Source organism: Sciurus carolinensis, chromosome 11 (assembly GCF_902686445.1).
Source record: "Sciurus carolinensis chromosome 11, mSciCar1.2, whole genome shotgun sequence".
Lineage (NCBI taxonomy): Eukaryota > Metazoa > Chordata > Mammalia > Rodentia > Sciuridae > Sciurus > Sciurus carolinensis.
In genome coordinates, this window is record NC_062223.1 from 65,338,136 (window position 1) to 65,355,301 (window position 17,166).

The 17,166-nt window shown below is 39.9% G+C and overlaps 1 protein-coding gene across 1 annotated transcript in view; it reads left to right on the plus strand.

Annotated features, from left to right (window-relative positions):
• Galnt18 (polypeptide N-acetylgalactosaminyltransferase 18) overlaps positions 1-17,166 on the plus strand; it is a 319,132-nt gene that overhangs the window by 226,761 nt on the left and 75,205 nt on the right. Inside the window, exons 5-6 of the mRNA XM_047516346.1 lie at positions 616-813; positions 5,287-5,401. Of these exons, the coding sequence (XP_047372302.1) occupies positions 616-813; positions 5,287-5,401 (313 nt within the window). The remainder of the gene's footprint in view (positions 1-615; positions 814-5,286; positions 5,402-17,166) is intronic.

A 17,166-nucleotide genomic window follows, 5' to 3' on the forward strand; every position in this document is an offset into this window, starting at 1 on the left:
ATTTGTGACTATTTAAAAAGCATTTTCACTGGATTTATGGCCAAACCAGGAGAGGGACACTTACTATTTCAAGCTGATTTGAATAAACAATTATGCACCAAATGCATTATTAATGAGGAGCTTATCATTCCTGTCGGCAAACACATTACTCCCTGGGTGCCCAAAGGGGCTTCCTGGCTTCCTGGAGAAACCTGGATACTCTGCCTCTTCCTGGGCAGGTGGGGACAGGTCCCTGGGTCCCATTGCTCTTTTCCTCCAGGTCAATATACTGAATTTAACAAAATCAAAGCCCAGGTTAAAAGCTTCCTCTGGAACCCCAAATCTGTTCCTTCTTCCCCACCCCCCTTTCTTTCCTAAGTCTTGTTTGTGTTGGGTGTATGGAGAAAGGGAAAGCAGGCCAACTGGACAAAAATCCAGAAATGGCCAGGTTGCTCACCCACCCTGAAGGCCACAGGGGATGGAAACGTGAACCTGGGCAGCCGAAGAGGCAGTGTGCTCTCCATTGGATATGGCCAAGTGTTCCCTCCTCCTGCTAGGGAGCAGCCGTCAGGAGATGCTGGTCTGGTTGTTGGCCACCTGGGAAGCAGTCACCCCCTCTCCCTCCCTCTCTCGCAGGGCTGAACCTGTCCTCACCCGCATAAAGGAGAACCGGAAGCGGATCATCTCGCCATCCTTTGATAATATCAAATATGACAATTTTGAGATCGAAGAGTACCCGCTGGCCGCCCAGGGCTTTGACTGGGAGCTGTGGTGCCGCTACCTAAACCCCCCCAAGGCCTGGTGGAAGTTGGAGAACTCCACAGCCCCGATCAGGTACAGCATCCTGACTTGCAGGTCTCTCTGCCTCAGCCTCCAGCCAAGGGCTGTGTCCCCAGCCCAACCCTTTTTCTGCAAACTCCAGCCCCAGGAAGGTTGCCCCAGTGGGAGGAGGGTAAAAAGGAGTTGCAGTGTGATCCTCAGCCACGGCTCATAGGCTCTGATGATCCCTTTTGAAAGAAACACCACAGCACCCAAACATACACACACAGCCTCAAAGTGACTCATTTTAACACTTGCTGGGTGTTCAACCGCTGTGCTTGTGTTGGGAACCCAGACTGATTAAGATTTGGTTCTAACCACCAAAGCCTGGAGTCTAGTGAAGACAGACAAAATCATTGGGATGAAAATATTATTCTGCCATGCTGGTGGCAACTGTGTGGCACGCAGGCATCGCAAATCTTTTGCAGACAGGGCAGCGTTCGTATTTGTGCAGTAGGAGATAGATAGGTTGGGAATGGGCACCCATATGTGAACTTCATGGCACAGAGGAGGTTCAAAGGACCTGGAAGAAGGAACTTGAGCTGGAAAACCCCAAGCAATGGAATGGAGGGATCGAGGGGTCAGGGCAGACCCACGGGACTTGCATACCTCAATGGTGTTGAAGCTTTATCCTATAGAACTCAGACAAAAGTGGCTTCATACTGCATTTCTGCCTTTATTGCTGTTTCCTAGACTCCAGAAGGACTCTGCTTTCAGTCTCTGCTTTTACAGGTCAGGAATCCTGCAACAGCTGTCCCCACTGGCATTTCTTCCATCTGTCTTGATGACAGGGTGGGTGCCTATGCTCCCTGCCTGTTAAACACACAGCCACAGAAGGTGGCCTAGGGGGCAGCTCTGGAATGAAAGAGGAGATTAGAAACCCATGTTGCTTTGTATTGCATGAGAGAGAAAGATTATGAAAAATTTAATTGAAAGTAGGTGATTATTACCTAAGATCACATTTTTTCCTTGCTGGAAGAAAAATATATTTATATTTAAAATAGGATGGAAGAGAACCCTGCTTAACTTTCCTGTAGTTATCTGTTACCTTCTTAGTCTGTCTTGTGTTCCTATTTTAAAATTTACCTAAGGCTAGGTAATTTATTTAAAAAAAAAAAAAAAAAGATTTATTTAGCTCACAATTTTGGAGACTGAAAGTCCAAGATTGGGTGACCCCATCTGGTTAACCCATGATGGAGCCTACTGAGTGCATTCTAGGGCTGGGAATATAGCTCAGTTGGTAGAGTGCTTGCCTTGCATGCACAAGTCCCTGGGTTTGATCCCCAGCAACACACACACACACACACACACACACACACACACACACAAGAAAAAACTAAGTGCATTCTAACAAGGCAGATGGCACCCCATGGCAGGAACAAAAAGGGAAATGGCCACATGGCGAATAGGTCAAGTATGTGAGGTCTGCTTGCCTTACATCAACCTGCTCTCTAGAAAACGAAACTGATCCTGCCAGAATTGCATTAATCCCCTCTGAGTATGGCACCCCATGACTTGATCACCTTCCACAAGGCACCACCTCAAAATACTGTTACGTGGGACCAGGATTCCAGCACATGAACCTTTGGGAGACACCCGAACCATAGCAAAACCACAGTAGTTACCTACTGTGTTAGGTCTCTGCTCAGTTCTGTGTTGTTAAATATTTGCTGGATGATTACTATGTGCAGGGTCTTTCATACACATGGTCTTATTGTATCTTTATCATAACCTGGTGACAACTCATTGTGTCATCTGTGTTTTATAAGGTGAGAACAAGACTGAGAAAAGATAATGACCCTACCAAAGGCTCTGGGCAGAGGAGCCAGAATCCACTCAGGTCAGCTGGCCTTCAAGGCTAGTCTTCACCCCTCTAGCTGGCCACTATCAAGTGCAGGACTAGTATAGCTGATTTCTTCCCCTGGGTCTCTTGATGTTGGATCATCAATCTGCTGATATTATAGGTAAATATGCCACCATGCAATAGATATTTTTGCAAAAGACTGTATTGATGTTAGCTGTTTCTGTTCTGCTCATCTCTAAATGTGTAAGGCTGGTCTTATCAGCAAAGCTAAATTCTAGATCTTTCACAGAGAATGTCATCTCAATCTCATACTTTCCATCACTGAATTTTTATCAGAAACTTAATTAAATAAATTATACTTATGGACGATTTGGGTCAGACCGTTCCTAGTTTTATTCCTATATGAAGACAACCCCCCAGAGACTGTGATTTGTACAAAATAATCTTGTCTATCCCAGCTCCTTTTTCTTTGGAGCTGCATTTTAACATTTTCTTCCAAATGGTGTAAGCTATAAAAAGAGTCCAGTGACATCCTCTGTTGTATTCTGGAAGGATGTTTGTGAGATGGTTTTTTAGTAAGTCCCCAAGTGATCCCTTTAAGAAGACTGACATGAGAAATTTCTTTCAAATCAACTGCTGGTCAGAGAAAACCTTGCTATCCCTGAGGAATTAATCATTTTTTAGATTTTCACATGAGAACTGTACATTTATTTCTAAGACCACATGTGTTCATTTTCATCTCAGCCGACAGGAAGCTCAGAACCAAATTTGAAGGGTCAATTGAAGAACTATGAAGGAGGACCTCTGTCTGCAGATGCATTCTAACTGGCCCCCAATTTGTTTAATCTTCAGATCTTTTTTTTTTTTTTTTTTTTTTTGTTGTGCTGGGGATTGAACCCAGGGCCTTGTGCTTGCGAGGCAAGCACTCTACCAACTGAGCTATCTCCCCAGCCCTAATCTTCAGATCTTTCTAGACATTATCTATGTTTTTTAATATATGTTACATTTTCTTATAACCTATTTCTAAATCCTTTTGGGAATTAGGGAGGATATAAATCAGTAACACTTTTAGACTGATCAGGTCCACTTACTATACTAACCAGCTAATAAGTAATAGACAGCCTGAAGTGGCCTTTGGTCATCCTAGTAAGTTTTGTGGATTCTGCTCCTTCCCTGGCTGGGTCTGGCTGTTACAGGAAGACCCCATCCTGTGTGTGCTAGGAGCGCTGTTCTGAGGAGCTTGGCATGTCCAACACCCAGTAGTGTGAATAAAAGTCTGAACCCCTCTCTGCCTTGCTTAGAAAATGATCTTTTGAGTGTCCATTATGTCAGTTACCATCAAAAGCTTTACTTTATTCAATTAAGTCCACATGAGGTTATAACTAATCCTATTTATAGGTATCGATTTGGAGACTCAGAGAGGCTAGGGAACTTCTCTTGGAGACACACAGCCTAAAAGGAGATTATTCCCACAATGCCCATTTCCAAGGCTCGAGTCCAGGATCCTAAAGCAGGATGTCAGCCTGCTTTAGGAGTGTGAATTGACCACCTAGTGCACCTGTGGTCTGTGGAGAGTGGAGCCATCTAAAATAAAGTATAGCAATGTGAAAAGAAGAGAGGCAGTGACTCCAGGGTGCCAGTGTTCCTGAGCAACTCCTGCATCAGCATCCCGCAGGGAAACAGCCTGCAAAATAGCCTTCCTCTACCCTGATGAGTTTCCAGTCTCTAAGACAGGTCTGTTTGCATGAGATTGACTAACAGTTTTCTCATCGCCAAGAATTCTTCATTTCTCCTTTTCTCTCCTCAACCAAATCCTCCAGACACGGACTGATAAAATGCCAGCAAGGGCTACAAAGAGTAGTAGCGTTCTCCGCAGGGAGGCAGCCAGGTGTGCTCCTGCTCATTTCCCTAATGTGAACTGTTTCCTGGGAAGGCCTGGGTGTCTGCACCAGATGGTGAGCCCTCCTCTAAAGAAGGAGAGTTGCAGCTGTGTTGCTCCAACCCAAGATCCTGGTTGAGTCCACACCCAGACTGTCCATCTATACACTGCCTGGCGGCTGTCTCCCCCCTGGTGTCCCACAGATAGTATAAAGTCAGTTTCCCAGCACAGAATCCTTCCTCCCTTCAAAGGTGGCTCCTCGATTCCCTCAGCCCTCTGCAGTCAGCTGCCTGAGTATTCTTTTTAAAAACACAGATCTGTTCCTACTACCATTCTGCTTTATATTCCTCACGGACACCCCTCTACCTACAGATAAAATTATAAATTATTTCCTTGTGCAACCTGGTCCCAGCTTACCTTCCTAAGAGGACCAAGGTTGCCATGTGGAACCTCAGGTGGGAACCTTGGCCGGGGCACCCAGCAGAAGTAGAAGGTGCAGCTCAGAGATCAGAGTCAGGGCATACAAACAGCCCATCTAGCCCAGCAGATGCAAGCACAGCGGGTTATGACAGCTGGTGCCCACACAGGAGCTGTCTGCACGTTGCCCTGATAAACAGCCTCCCTGGAGTGGCTGGGTTAGGGCATACCCAGGAGGCCGCTCCAAAAACAAGGCCCACACTGGCTCTGGCAGCTGAGAAAGTGAGAGCACCCATCCTCCTATAGGAAGATGCCACAGCTCTTGTTCCTCGGGGGGCCCCAGGAGGCAGCCCTCTGCTCACCACTGGCTGTCTCCCTCCACCTACAGGAGCCCCGCCCTCATCGGCTGCTTCATTGTGGACCGGCAGTACTTCCAGGAGATTGGTCTACTGGATGAAGGCATGGAGGTCTACGGAGGCGAGAATGTGGAGCTTGGGATCAGGGTGAGTGGGCTTTCTCACCAATAGGGCTGAGCTCATCTCCCACGAGGATGAATCAGTCTGGGGATGGAGAAAGGGAGCTTACAGTTGAGGTTCACAGACTGTTTTTGAACGTCCAGTCCCCAGTCTTCGTCCATGTGTGTGATTGGGGCCAGATGGAAGGGGGATACAGTCTTCAGGAAAAAGACTTCAGAACCTGCTTGGCTGGAGGTAAGGGTATGGGAGCGAAATCCCTCACCCAAGGGAACAGTTTCATTATTAAAGCAAAGCATGAGCCACTGGGGTGAGTCAAGGTGTGTGTCAGGAAGAGACGAGTAGGCATCAAGAGGGGGCCAGGAAACAGCGATCAGAGTCAATGCCTTGGGATTTCTCCCTTGAATGATCTGGGTCTCCATGGTGGCCCAAACTTTTCCAAAGATTTTGTCAGAAAATGTGAGAAATAAACTCAGAGGGTGTAAACAACAAAATAGCCAGGCTCACTGCATGGTTTCTGACCCCACCTAGATTGCCCAGACCCACAAGCCCAATGCTGTCTCACACCATTTTCCTGATGTAGCCACCCACCGTGCCCCAAGGGCTCTCTGCAACCATCAACTCTTGTGGCTCTGTGAGAGGCACCGTTTTGCGTCTCATCCTGTAGGAGCATTTCCTAGGCTTTCTGACTCCTTTCTCTTGATGTGTGAAGAGATAAACCCAGAATGAATCCCTCTCCTCCATCATCAGAGGGACACATTAGTTGAACTAGTGTTCAGCAGGAATGTGAAGATTGACACACTGAAGGATCTTATCCATGTCCAGGAAGTGTCTCTGGTAAATCAGTATTTGAACTGAGGCATGATGGTCTCCACTATCTTCCTCCTGGATATATTTAACAGCCTTAACCTGCACATTACATGCTTGTCAACTTCTGGAGAGGACTTTGTACTTTCTGGTGTTTGTGGTTGTTGTCTGAGATTTTCCTCTTCAGGCCAGCCTGATTGTACTTCCATACAGACCTTCTCCAATGCAAGACCAGTTCCAAATAATCAATCTGCTTTTGCTCCTATGGCCTCAGTGCTGCCTGTAACAGTTTCTGATGTTCAATTTCCACCCAAGGACTCCAACTTGGATCTCCCCTCCTCACCTCTAACCTCCTCCATTTCTACCTCCCACTCCACAGGCCAGGTGACTGGCCCTAAGAATCCTTGCCCCTAACCTGAAGGGGAGATAGCACCCAAAATGAGCATCTCATAACCTCTCTAGGACCTGACAGGCACTGCATGCGGACTGTCTTTACCCAGACTTAATATTGGGGCTTTGAGGACTGGCAGCAGGAACAGCCTGTCTGAAGCTGAGCTTAGAAAACTCATCCAGACACCTGTATTTACTGAAACTCCAAGAAATTGCTTTGGAGGCAGTCAAATGCATGGGCTTATCAGGGAGCTAATGTATTCATAGAGGACAGCGCCTGCATAATCACCCTCATTTCTTCAGCTCTCCCTCCACCAGCCATTTATTCACCGTGTGCGTCCTCACCATCTCATTTCAGCACCACTCCTGGATAAATGCTTGCCCCCAAACACAATATGTTTCACTAGGAGCTGCTGTCAGGAATTGGCTGAACGGGCAGCACCGCCTCCGGTCACTTGTGTTCTCTGGATAAAAATGTCCGGGGATGGAGAAAGGAATTAGATTTGTGAACTCTGCTTCCAACATGTGTGTGAGTCAATCACAGAGTAGTAGTGATTTCTGGCTTTTCTTTCCTTAAATTAGAAAGCTATTTTGGAGTGTAGGCCTGGGTGAAGCTCTCAAATACATGTTAAAATATCTTTGGGTGGTTTCATGTTCAGGGTTTGAAATACAGTATAAAATGTTGTCTGTTTGTTTTTCTCTCCATCTCTTCCCTCTCACTTAATAGAGATGAGATGTTATTGGAGTTGAAGGAAAGGTGACTTTTAATGAAGGGGCCCCACATGTTAGCTGGCAGAACTGGGGACACGCAGGGGAGGGTCTGGTTAATTTGAATACCATTTCTCCCTAGAAGGGATATAGAATCTCTGATCATCTCCCAAACAGATGCTCCCAATTGTGTGGTTATTAATATTTTCTTTCCATCATGCTGTGTGAGCTAACATCTTAGTGCCTCAATTCATTCATCTGAAAATGGGATATCTGTCCTAATTACCCCTCAGGATTGTGCATACAACTGAAAGATGTTTCTTTTTTCACCTTGATTATCCAGAGGCAACTTATTCAAAGTCCTCACCTATTTTGGAACATAGTATTAGAATTGTTGGTACAATTACTGAATTCCTGCTCTGCGCCAAGGATCATGCTAGGCATCTTCTTTAAGTTATCCATCCACAAAACACCTTAAAATAGATGTTATTATGATAACCCCCTTTTTTCAGTTGAGAAAACTGAAATTAAGAGCTTAAATATGTTCTCAGATCATGCAACTTGTAAAACATAGAGAAAGAATTTAACCCCAGATTTTTATGATTCATCAGTTACACCACAGTGATTAACGCAGGGATAAGTCCTTCAAGCATCCTCCCAAAAGGTATTATGATGTGTACACAGTAATTTCCTTCTGTTTTGTTCACAATCATGTCTATCAAATCTCCATTTAAAGCCTTACTCTTCTTTTGCAGTCAATTCTAATAAAACTTTTTTCCACTGATTCCTAAGTCCACAAGGCAATGGGAAAAGGGTGGGAGTTGCTATGGCAGAATGAAAGAATGGAAAATAATAACTGACATTGACTAGAAGATTGAGAGATTGTTTACTTCCTGACTATAAAATTTCTGGAATATATAAAAAAGTGTTCAAAAGGTTACAAGAAAGTAAGCAATTGTCAGAAACTATTATGGGTTGAATTGAATCTCCTACAAAATATGTTGAAGTCCCAACCTCTACTACCTGTGAATGTGGCCTTCCTTGGAAATGGGGTCTTTACAGAGGTAAGCAGGTTAAAATGAAGTCACTGAAGTAAGGTGACTTACTTAGTCCAAAATGACTAGTTTCCTTTTAAGAAGAGGAAAATTTGCACATAGGTATAGTGAGAAGATGACTGTGTGAAGATGGAGGCAGAGATCAGAGCTCTGATGCCATCGGCCAAGGAATGCCTAAGGCTTCCAGAAGCTTGAAGAGGCAGGGAAGGGTCCTCCCTTAGAGGCTTTGGAGAAAACATGGCTCTGCCACCACCACATCTTGATTTCAGGTTTCTGACCTCCAGAATTATGAAAGAATAAATTTATATTGTTTTAGCAATCTAGTTTGTGGTACTTTAAACAACATCCCAAAGAAACCAAAAATTAAGTGATACAGAGGAGCCTACTATAGTTGAAGAACCAGGTGACATTTAAGCTTATGTTTTCTGAACTTCACAGTATGGGCTTGCTTTCCCTCCCATAAAGCTGGGACTCCAAAGGCCTATTTTCTTAGTATAAAGTATTAATCCTCTTTGGAGAAAGACCCTTTGAACCTGGGCCATAAAACTTTCCACAAGTACAGTTCCAAGGAATATGATCTCACAGTTTAAAAAACATTACAGAAGAAACAAAAGAACAAGAAAGTACCAAAAGCAAACACTGAAAAATCAGTGGACAGACATATTTAATCTATAAAGTTCTCAAGTACTGAATCAATCAGACACAGACCATAAAGTAAGCTTTAAGTATGTTTATATAAATACATAAGAGCTTGAAAATATGCATAAGAAATAAGAGACCATGAAAATATTAGCCATATCAAAGTAAAAATAGAATTTGAAACAAATAATATAAAAATGAAAACTGAAAGCTCAATGGATGGGTGGGATACCTACATGAATATTATTTAAGTAATAAAACTAGTAAGCTGGAAAATAGATCTAAAAAAATTATTCAAAATCAGCCCAGAGGACAAATATAAAGATATGGGAGGAAAAGTGTTTAGAAAAATGTAGAATTGAGAGGCAGAGGTTAATAGCTTACAATTCCAAATGGAGAGGATGAAAGAAGGGAATTAGATGAAAGCATATGTGAATAAATAATGGTTTACAATTTTTCCAAATAGGATACCAATCCTCAGATTTGGAAGATCAACCTATCCAAAATAGGATGAATATAAAGGCTCACACATATGGACGTAGCAAATAGTGGAACTTCAGACTACCAGAAACAAAGAGAAGAAAAAAACAAAGAGAAGAAAAAAGTGAGAGAAAAAAACAGATAACCTAAAAGGATAATTAGAATAACAGCTGACTTTTCAATAGCAACAATGGGAGCCAGAACACCATGAAGTAGTATCTTCAATATGTTGAGAGAAAATAATTGTTAACCTATTAAGTATAACTAATAATAGTATCTTTTAAAGGATAAGATAAAGAAAAGTCATCTTCAGATGCATGAAAACTGAGTTTGCCACTGGCAGATCCTCACTAAATTGAGCTATAAAGGAGATACTTCAGGTATAAGGGAAATGATTTCAGAAGGAAATCTGAGACAAAAGAATATTAATTAGCTCAAAATGGTAAATATATGAATGAACCCAAAGAAATATCTATAGTAAATAACACAAAAGTAAAAGATTGGTGGGGTTATTCAAACTACACACACGAGCATATGCTGCTGTTGTTGCTTATAAACTGGGAATGTGATTAAAATTATGGTGTCTTAAAATGCCTATTGTTAGTGAAGATAGAAAGGATACTGATTGACTTTAAAATCTGGTAATTTAAGTGAGCAAGTTAAACTTCTAAAGAGCCATGAAAATAACAGATATGAAAAATATAACTTCCAAAGTATCTGAGAAAAGATAAAATATGAAAATACTAAGCAAGAGAGGAACAAAAATATAGAACAGGTTGTATAAAGAGAAAAACATGAATCCAAATATATCAATAAATTTAAATGAACTCAATTAAAATATAAATAATTTTAGACTAGATTTTAAAATTTTTAATTAGCTCTAGGCTAATTATAAGAAACATCTGAAGTATAATACATAAAGATTAAAATTCAAAAGTATGGGCAATTCATCAAGAATTTAGAACAATTATGAACTTGTTTGCACCTAATTGTGCAGTCTTCATTTGAATGAAGTATAAATTGGCAGAAGTACAGAGACTGACAACTGCACTAACAAAGTAAAGGATTTTATTAAATTTTCCCAAGTAATTGATAGACCAACACAGTTAGTAGTTTGAATCTAAAGGACATATATAAACATCTCTAGTAATTAGAGAAATGCAAATTAAAACCACCCTAAGATTTCATCTCACTCCAATTAGAATGACTATTATCAAGAACACAAGCAATATCAGGTATGTGGGGAAAAAGGCACACTTGTACATTGCTGGTGGAGTTGCAAATTGGTTCAGCCACTCTTGAAAACAGTATGAAGATTCCTCAGAAAACTTGAAATGGACCCACCATTTGACCCAGTTATCCCACTTCTCTTTTTATACCCAAAGGACTTAAAATCAGCATATGACAGTAATGTAGCCACATCAGTGTTTATAGCAGCTCAAATCACAATAGCTAGATTATGGAACCAACCTAGATGCCCTTCAATAGATCAATGGATTAAAAAAACTGTGGTATAGCTACACAATGTAATATTTTTCAACCATAAAGAAGAATAAAATTATGGCATTTGTAGATCAATGAATGGAGTTGGAGAATATGATGCTAAGTGAAATAAGCCAATCCCAAAAAACCAAAGACCCAATGGTTTCTCTGATAAGTGGATGATGATACATAATGGCAGGATTGGGGAGGTAAGAGAAGAATGGAGGAACTTTGGATTGTGTAGAGGGAAACGAGGTGGAGGAAGGGGCAGGGGTAGGAAAGATGGTGGAATGAGGCAGACATCCTTACCCTATGTATATGTATGATTATATGAATGGTGTGAATCTACATCGTTTACAACCATAGAAATGAAAAGTTTGTGTACAATGAATCAAAATGCAGTCTGTAAAAAATTAAAAGATATATTAAAAAATAAAACAAAATAAAAATAAAAAGTAACAAAAAAATGAAAGACATATATAGAATACAGCATCTAATAATTGCTAAACTCTTTTAAAAAAAAACTTATGGAAGTTTTATGAAAGTTGGCCACATACTGGTCATAAGTAAGATGCAACAAGTTTCAAGAGATTATCATCATATGGAACATAGTCTCTGATCACAGTGGAATTAAGTTAGAAGGGAAACTAACAGAGTAGAAGAAGGGGATCGAAAGGGAAGGAGGGAAGGAGAGCATGAGGACCTACTAGGGAGTTTACTGAGAAACAAAATCTACCAAATTATGCTACATACATGTATGAATATACCAGAACAAATCCCTTTTAATATGTAAGTATAATGAACTAATTTAAAATAATAAATAATAGAAGTGAGATCAGTGGAGTAGAGCAAGGGGATCAGGAGGAGGGAAGGTACTGGGGAAGGAGACTGATATGAACATAAAAGAATATGGCATAATGAATTCAACTATTATGTATATTATAATGCACCAATAAAAATTCTTAAAAATTAAAAAGAGACATCCATAACCAAAAATTATAGACCATATTTTTGGAATGTGTAAAATACTTCTAAGGCATTCACTGGTATAAAAACAAATAATGTTGGAAATTAGAAAATATTTTTTGAACATACTGAATAAAAATATCCTACATATTACATTATATGAAATGCAGCTAAAATTACACTTAGGAAAATTTGCATAACATTCTATTCCTATGTTAAAAAGAACAGATATTAAGTATACAAAGCAAGTATCAGAATGAAAGTAATATCAGAATGAAAATATCAGAATGAAAGTAATAGAGGAAAATAATAAAGATAAGAACAAAATTTTATAAAATAGTATATACGCACACTCATTTATGTATATAGGAGAAAGGGCTAATGAAGCTAAAACATGGTTTTTTGAAAAGAGTAATCAAATTGACCAGAGCTTTATCAAGAGAAAGAACAAATAAATAACATTAGTAATGGGAAAAGGGACATTGATATAGTTAAGACAATCTTAAAAAATTAAGAGCATATTATGAACAGGTTTATTCCAAAATTTGAAAAATTGTACTGAACAAATTTGTTGAAAGATATAGCTTATTGAAAACTGACACGGGAAGAAATAAAAAACTCAAGTTAACCTACAACTATTAAAAAAATGAATTCATAGTTAAAAAAGTTCTCACAAACAAAAAAACTAGGACCAGGTGGTTTACCACTAAACCCTGCCAACTTTCAAGGAACAAAATACTATAGATTTTTCATAATTTTTTGACCTTAAAGAGTACAGAAAAGATAGTAAATATCCCACACTACAACAGCCTGGATCTTTCTTCTAGAGCCAAACAGCCAGGCAGATCCTGGGTTTACAGCAGAACTGATGATGATCTCAATAGTTCTGGGTCATAAAGGAAGTTCTCAATTACATACTGCATACTCATGCAATAAGACAAAAGATATATATATATATATATATATATATATATATACACACACACACACATATATATATAGATATACATATTATATATGACTTTTTTGAAAATGTAAAATATTTTAAATTTCTTATACTGAGAGACAACTCATCAATTGTATGGAATTCGCATGGGGAAAATTTATCTGGAAACCTAGGCTGCTGCTTTTTCCTTGCAATTAAGCTCTTTAATATGAATAACGGTGCTCCCACCTTTCTGTAAGGGAGATGAAAGAAGTAAGAAGGGAAGGAAGGAGTATTTCAACTGCAGCCATTACCAGACCCCTACTGTCCAGAGCTGCAGTGAACCATCTTGCCCTGGCTGTGGATGACTCTGGCCTGGGTGGAGCTGTTTGGAAGGTACACAGGGAAGAGAGTCTACCAGGCAGGGCTGCTGTTGGACAATTACATACCTGCAAGACTCTGACTCCATGTCTGGGTGCCTAAGCTTCACTAGCTTGTGGCTTCTTATGACATTTTAGAGCCTCTGTCTCAGAATGCTCGTTATCATTTGCCTCTTTAGAGCACAACCTGCTGTTAAGATGATGCTTAAAATAGCTTCTTCATCTCCCAGAATGACCTTTACTACCTCTCCTAAGTGGGAGTCCTGCCTTTATTCTTTATTCCTAGTGCCAGCCTTGTCTTCTACTGCTCTTTCTTAGCCTCATCAAAAGGTCTGACTGGGAATAGACTCCCTCACTGTGATGGTTCTGACCACCTCCCAACGTAGCCGAATAACATCTAGGACAGGAGCAAGTCTAGTTGACTGGCTCCACTTTTAGCCCTCGTGGACACCAAGGAATGATTCAAGGTCCTCCTTCTCTGGAAAGCCTGACTTCAGAGCTTTGTAAAGCAGAAATTTGCATTTGAGCTATCCCAGTACCTCAAACAGCGACTGCTCTAAACCCATGAGGTCTTCCTATTGTCCCACTCTACACTCTTCACACCCTCTTACATCTTTTCTCTTAGCTGTGGAGAACCTGTTACCTGCACATGCCCCAAGAAAATGCCAGTTCCACAGGGTACGTGGGATGCAGGAAGCAGAGGTATGAATATCACAGGAGCAGACTTCACAAATTGCATAGTTCCCAAGTACTGAAAATCCCTGTAGTTCCTGCACTAGGTTTTCTTGTGCTTCTTTCTCAATAACAATGATAGTGCCTTTCATGTGCAGTTTCATAGTTCTTTTCCTATGATTATCCCATTTAATGCACCCGGCAATCAAATGCTATAGGCAAGCCAGAGTTTATTACCCTAATATTGTTAAGTGATTAAAAATGTTTATGTTGACCAAAAAAGTTAATTCATTCTTATGCTTATGGCTTATCAACTCATTGTCATAATTTATTATTTTAAATAATAAAGATAATAAGAAATCAGTTTAAGTACTTCATAAACTGAAAAGTACTTTCTATAGAATGTATGATCATATCTATTATACATGCAGGTATGTATGTAGCATAAATACACTATCACCCATTTTTATAGTGCTTATTTTTTAAATCATGCATTAACTTATATGTTTATTATTTATATTATATTATATCGTATCATATTTTATATTAGTCCTGCTGAACTTTTTATTCTAATAGCACTCAGTGGTCTATATTATAAGAGAACAGACTTAGGCTGACTAAAAGGCAAAAAGAATTTATTGGAAAGCTGTTGGATATCTTAAATAATTAAGAAGTTTGTAGAAGCAGATTCAGAAAACAAACAGGAACCAAGACAAACAGCAGGGATACAAAAGCCACAAAGTAATGACAGTCCATTTAGGGTAATATCACTGACCATGTTGCAATACAGAACGGTTGCGAAGGAAATGCAGGAGGCCCCGTCTCCATCTTGCCCCACCTGTGCACAGCTCTAGGCTTGGTTGGGCTGTGCAGAAGAGGAGAGAGTCTTGCAGGCAGAGCTTTCTGTTGGACAGTCACTTGGACATATCTGCAGGTTGCAGTCTCCTTATCTGGATGCCTAAGTTTTACTCACTTTACTCCAGTGGCCCCACCACTAGATTCTGGTCACCTTTGCTTGGGTCTTGGTAACATTCAGCAAGATCTGGAGTCTGAAAGAGAGCGTACAGTTAGTTGAATCTAGGTTATATGCATATGCCTTAGTTTCCAGGGAACAGGAAAAGGTCACCTATGATGACCTTCAAATTCCAGAGTTTCAGGAACTGCATGTGACAGGCTTCCTCATGTAGGATGGGGATTTGGAACCTGAGTTCAAGTTCTTCTAAAACAAATAAAATAGTGTCAAGGTATTGTGTTCCACATTCCAGAAACTTTATCATAAATGGGATTTTCAAAAAACTGTTCATTATGGACAGTTTCAAGTATGTGCAAAAACAGAGAGCAGCATGATGAAACTCCTTGCATCCGTCACCCAGTTTCAGCATTGTCCACTTGTGGCCAGCTTGATTTTACCTCTACCCCAAACCAGCCTCCCCAACTCTAGTTTTTGATACAGATCTCAGAAATATTATTCCATTAAATAATCAATATTTTAGTATTGATTAGTACTTTATAAAACATGACCACAACCGTCTTCAATCCTAAAACTGTTGAAAGACTTCCATCATACCCTAATACGTTCAATAAGGTTTAAAGTGCCCTCATTCTCTCATGATTGTTTTATTTCTTTTTGTTTTACATCCTGTGTGCTTGAATCAAGTTTTGGTTATTAATATGTCTTTTGAGTCACTGTGAATCTACTGAATCAATCTCTCTCTCTCTCTCTCTCTCTCTCTCTCTCTCACACACACACACACACACACACAATTTTTCTCCCCCTTATAATTTACTTTTTAAAGTTTTTTAAATTTTATTTTTTCTAATTAGTTGTACATAACAGTAGAATGCATTTATACATTTTGATAGATCATACATAAATGGAGTGTAATCTCTCATTTTTCTGACTATACATATTGTAGGATCACATCAGTCATGCAGTCATATATGTACATGGGGTAATAATGTCTGTTTCACTCTACTATCATTCCTTCCCCCACACCCCTTTACCTCCCTTCACTCCCCTCTACCCAATATAAAGTAACTCCATTCTTCCCTATCCCTGTTTCCTGACTTATTGTGAATTAGCTTCTGCATATCAGAGAAAACATTCAGTCTTCAGTTTTTTGGGTTTGGCTTATTTCACTTAGCATGATATTCTTTCCATCCATTTATCAGCAAATGCCAGAATTTCATTCCTCTTTAAAGCTGACTAATAATCCATTGTATATGTTAGTGAGGATGTGGGGGAAAATGTACAATCATACATTTCTGGTGGGAATGCAAACTGGTGCATCCACTTTGGAAAGCAGTATGGAGATTCCTCAGAAAACTTGGAATGGAACCACAATTTGACCCAGTTATCCCACTCTTCCACTTATACTCAAAGGACTTAAAATCAGCATACTACAGTGATGCAGCCACATCAATGTTTACAGCAGCTCAATTCACAATAGCTAGATTATGGAACCAACCTAGATGCCCTTCAACAGGTGAATGGATAAAGAAAATGTGATATAGTTTACTTTTAAAAAGACCATTTTGTTTTTCTTGTAGAGATTTGAACTGCTTCTGTTTTCCTGATTATATTCACCTGCTTTCATATAACATGTCCTCAGTCCAGTGTATTTCTTCTGATTTGGTAGCTAGATCAAGAAATTTGGGTTCGATTTTATAGCAAGACTATTTCATAGAGAATATTTGTGTTCTTCCAATCACAAGTCACTTGGTGTACTTGTTTCCTCATTTGCCATGCTAGCAGTCGTTGGGGATTATTGTCTCAATTCAATAATGCATTAGGGGTTGCAAAAATGGTGATGATTTTATTTTTCCTTCCGCATTTATTACCTGAAATAGCTTTCATAAAGAAACACTTGCAGTAATTCGGTTTTTGGTTGCCCAGAAGTACAACCAAGTTCATTTGGGAAAGCTAGGATTCAGAGTTCTTTGTATAATAGCTTTCAAAATAATGAATTGATTCTCTACCATCTTCCAAAGGGGACCAATAAGTTTTGTAGTATCATTATGAACTTATGGATTTACACATATTTGATATATTTTAATTCATTTATTTAATATTCTTCTCAACTTTCACATTTTCTTTCTTTGGCCATTGGAAATCTAGGGCCATTGGTTCCTGAGTCCTTTGACCTATCTTGCATGTTTCCTGTCCACACAAGTAACCAGCCATTTCTCCGCTGCCTTTTGGTATGAAATGGTATTTTACTGAGAAAACCACAAGCTGGGCACTGGGGTTGCTCATTGCTATTGGGTTGGTCCATGTTTCTGTTTCTTTTA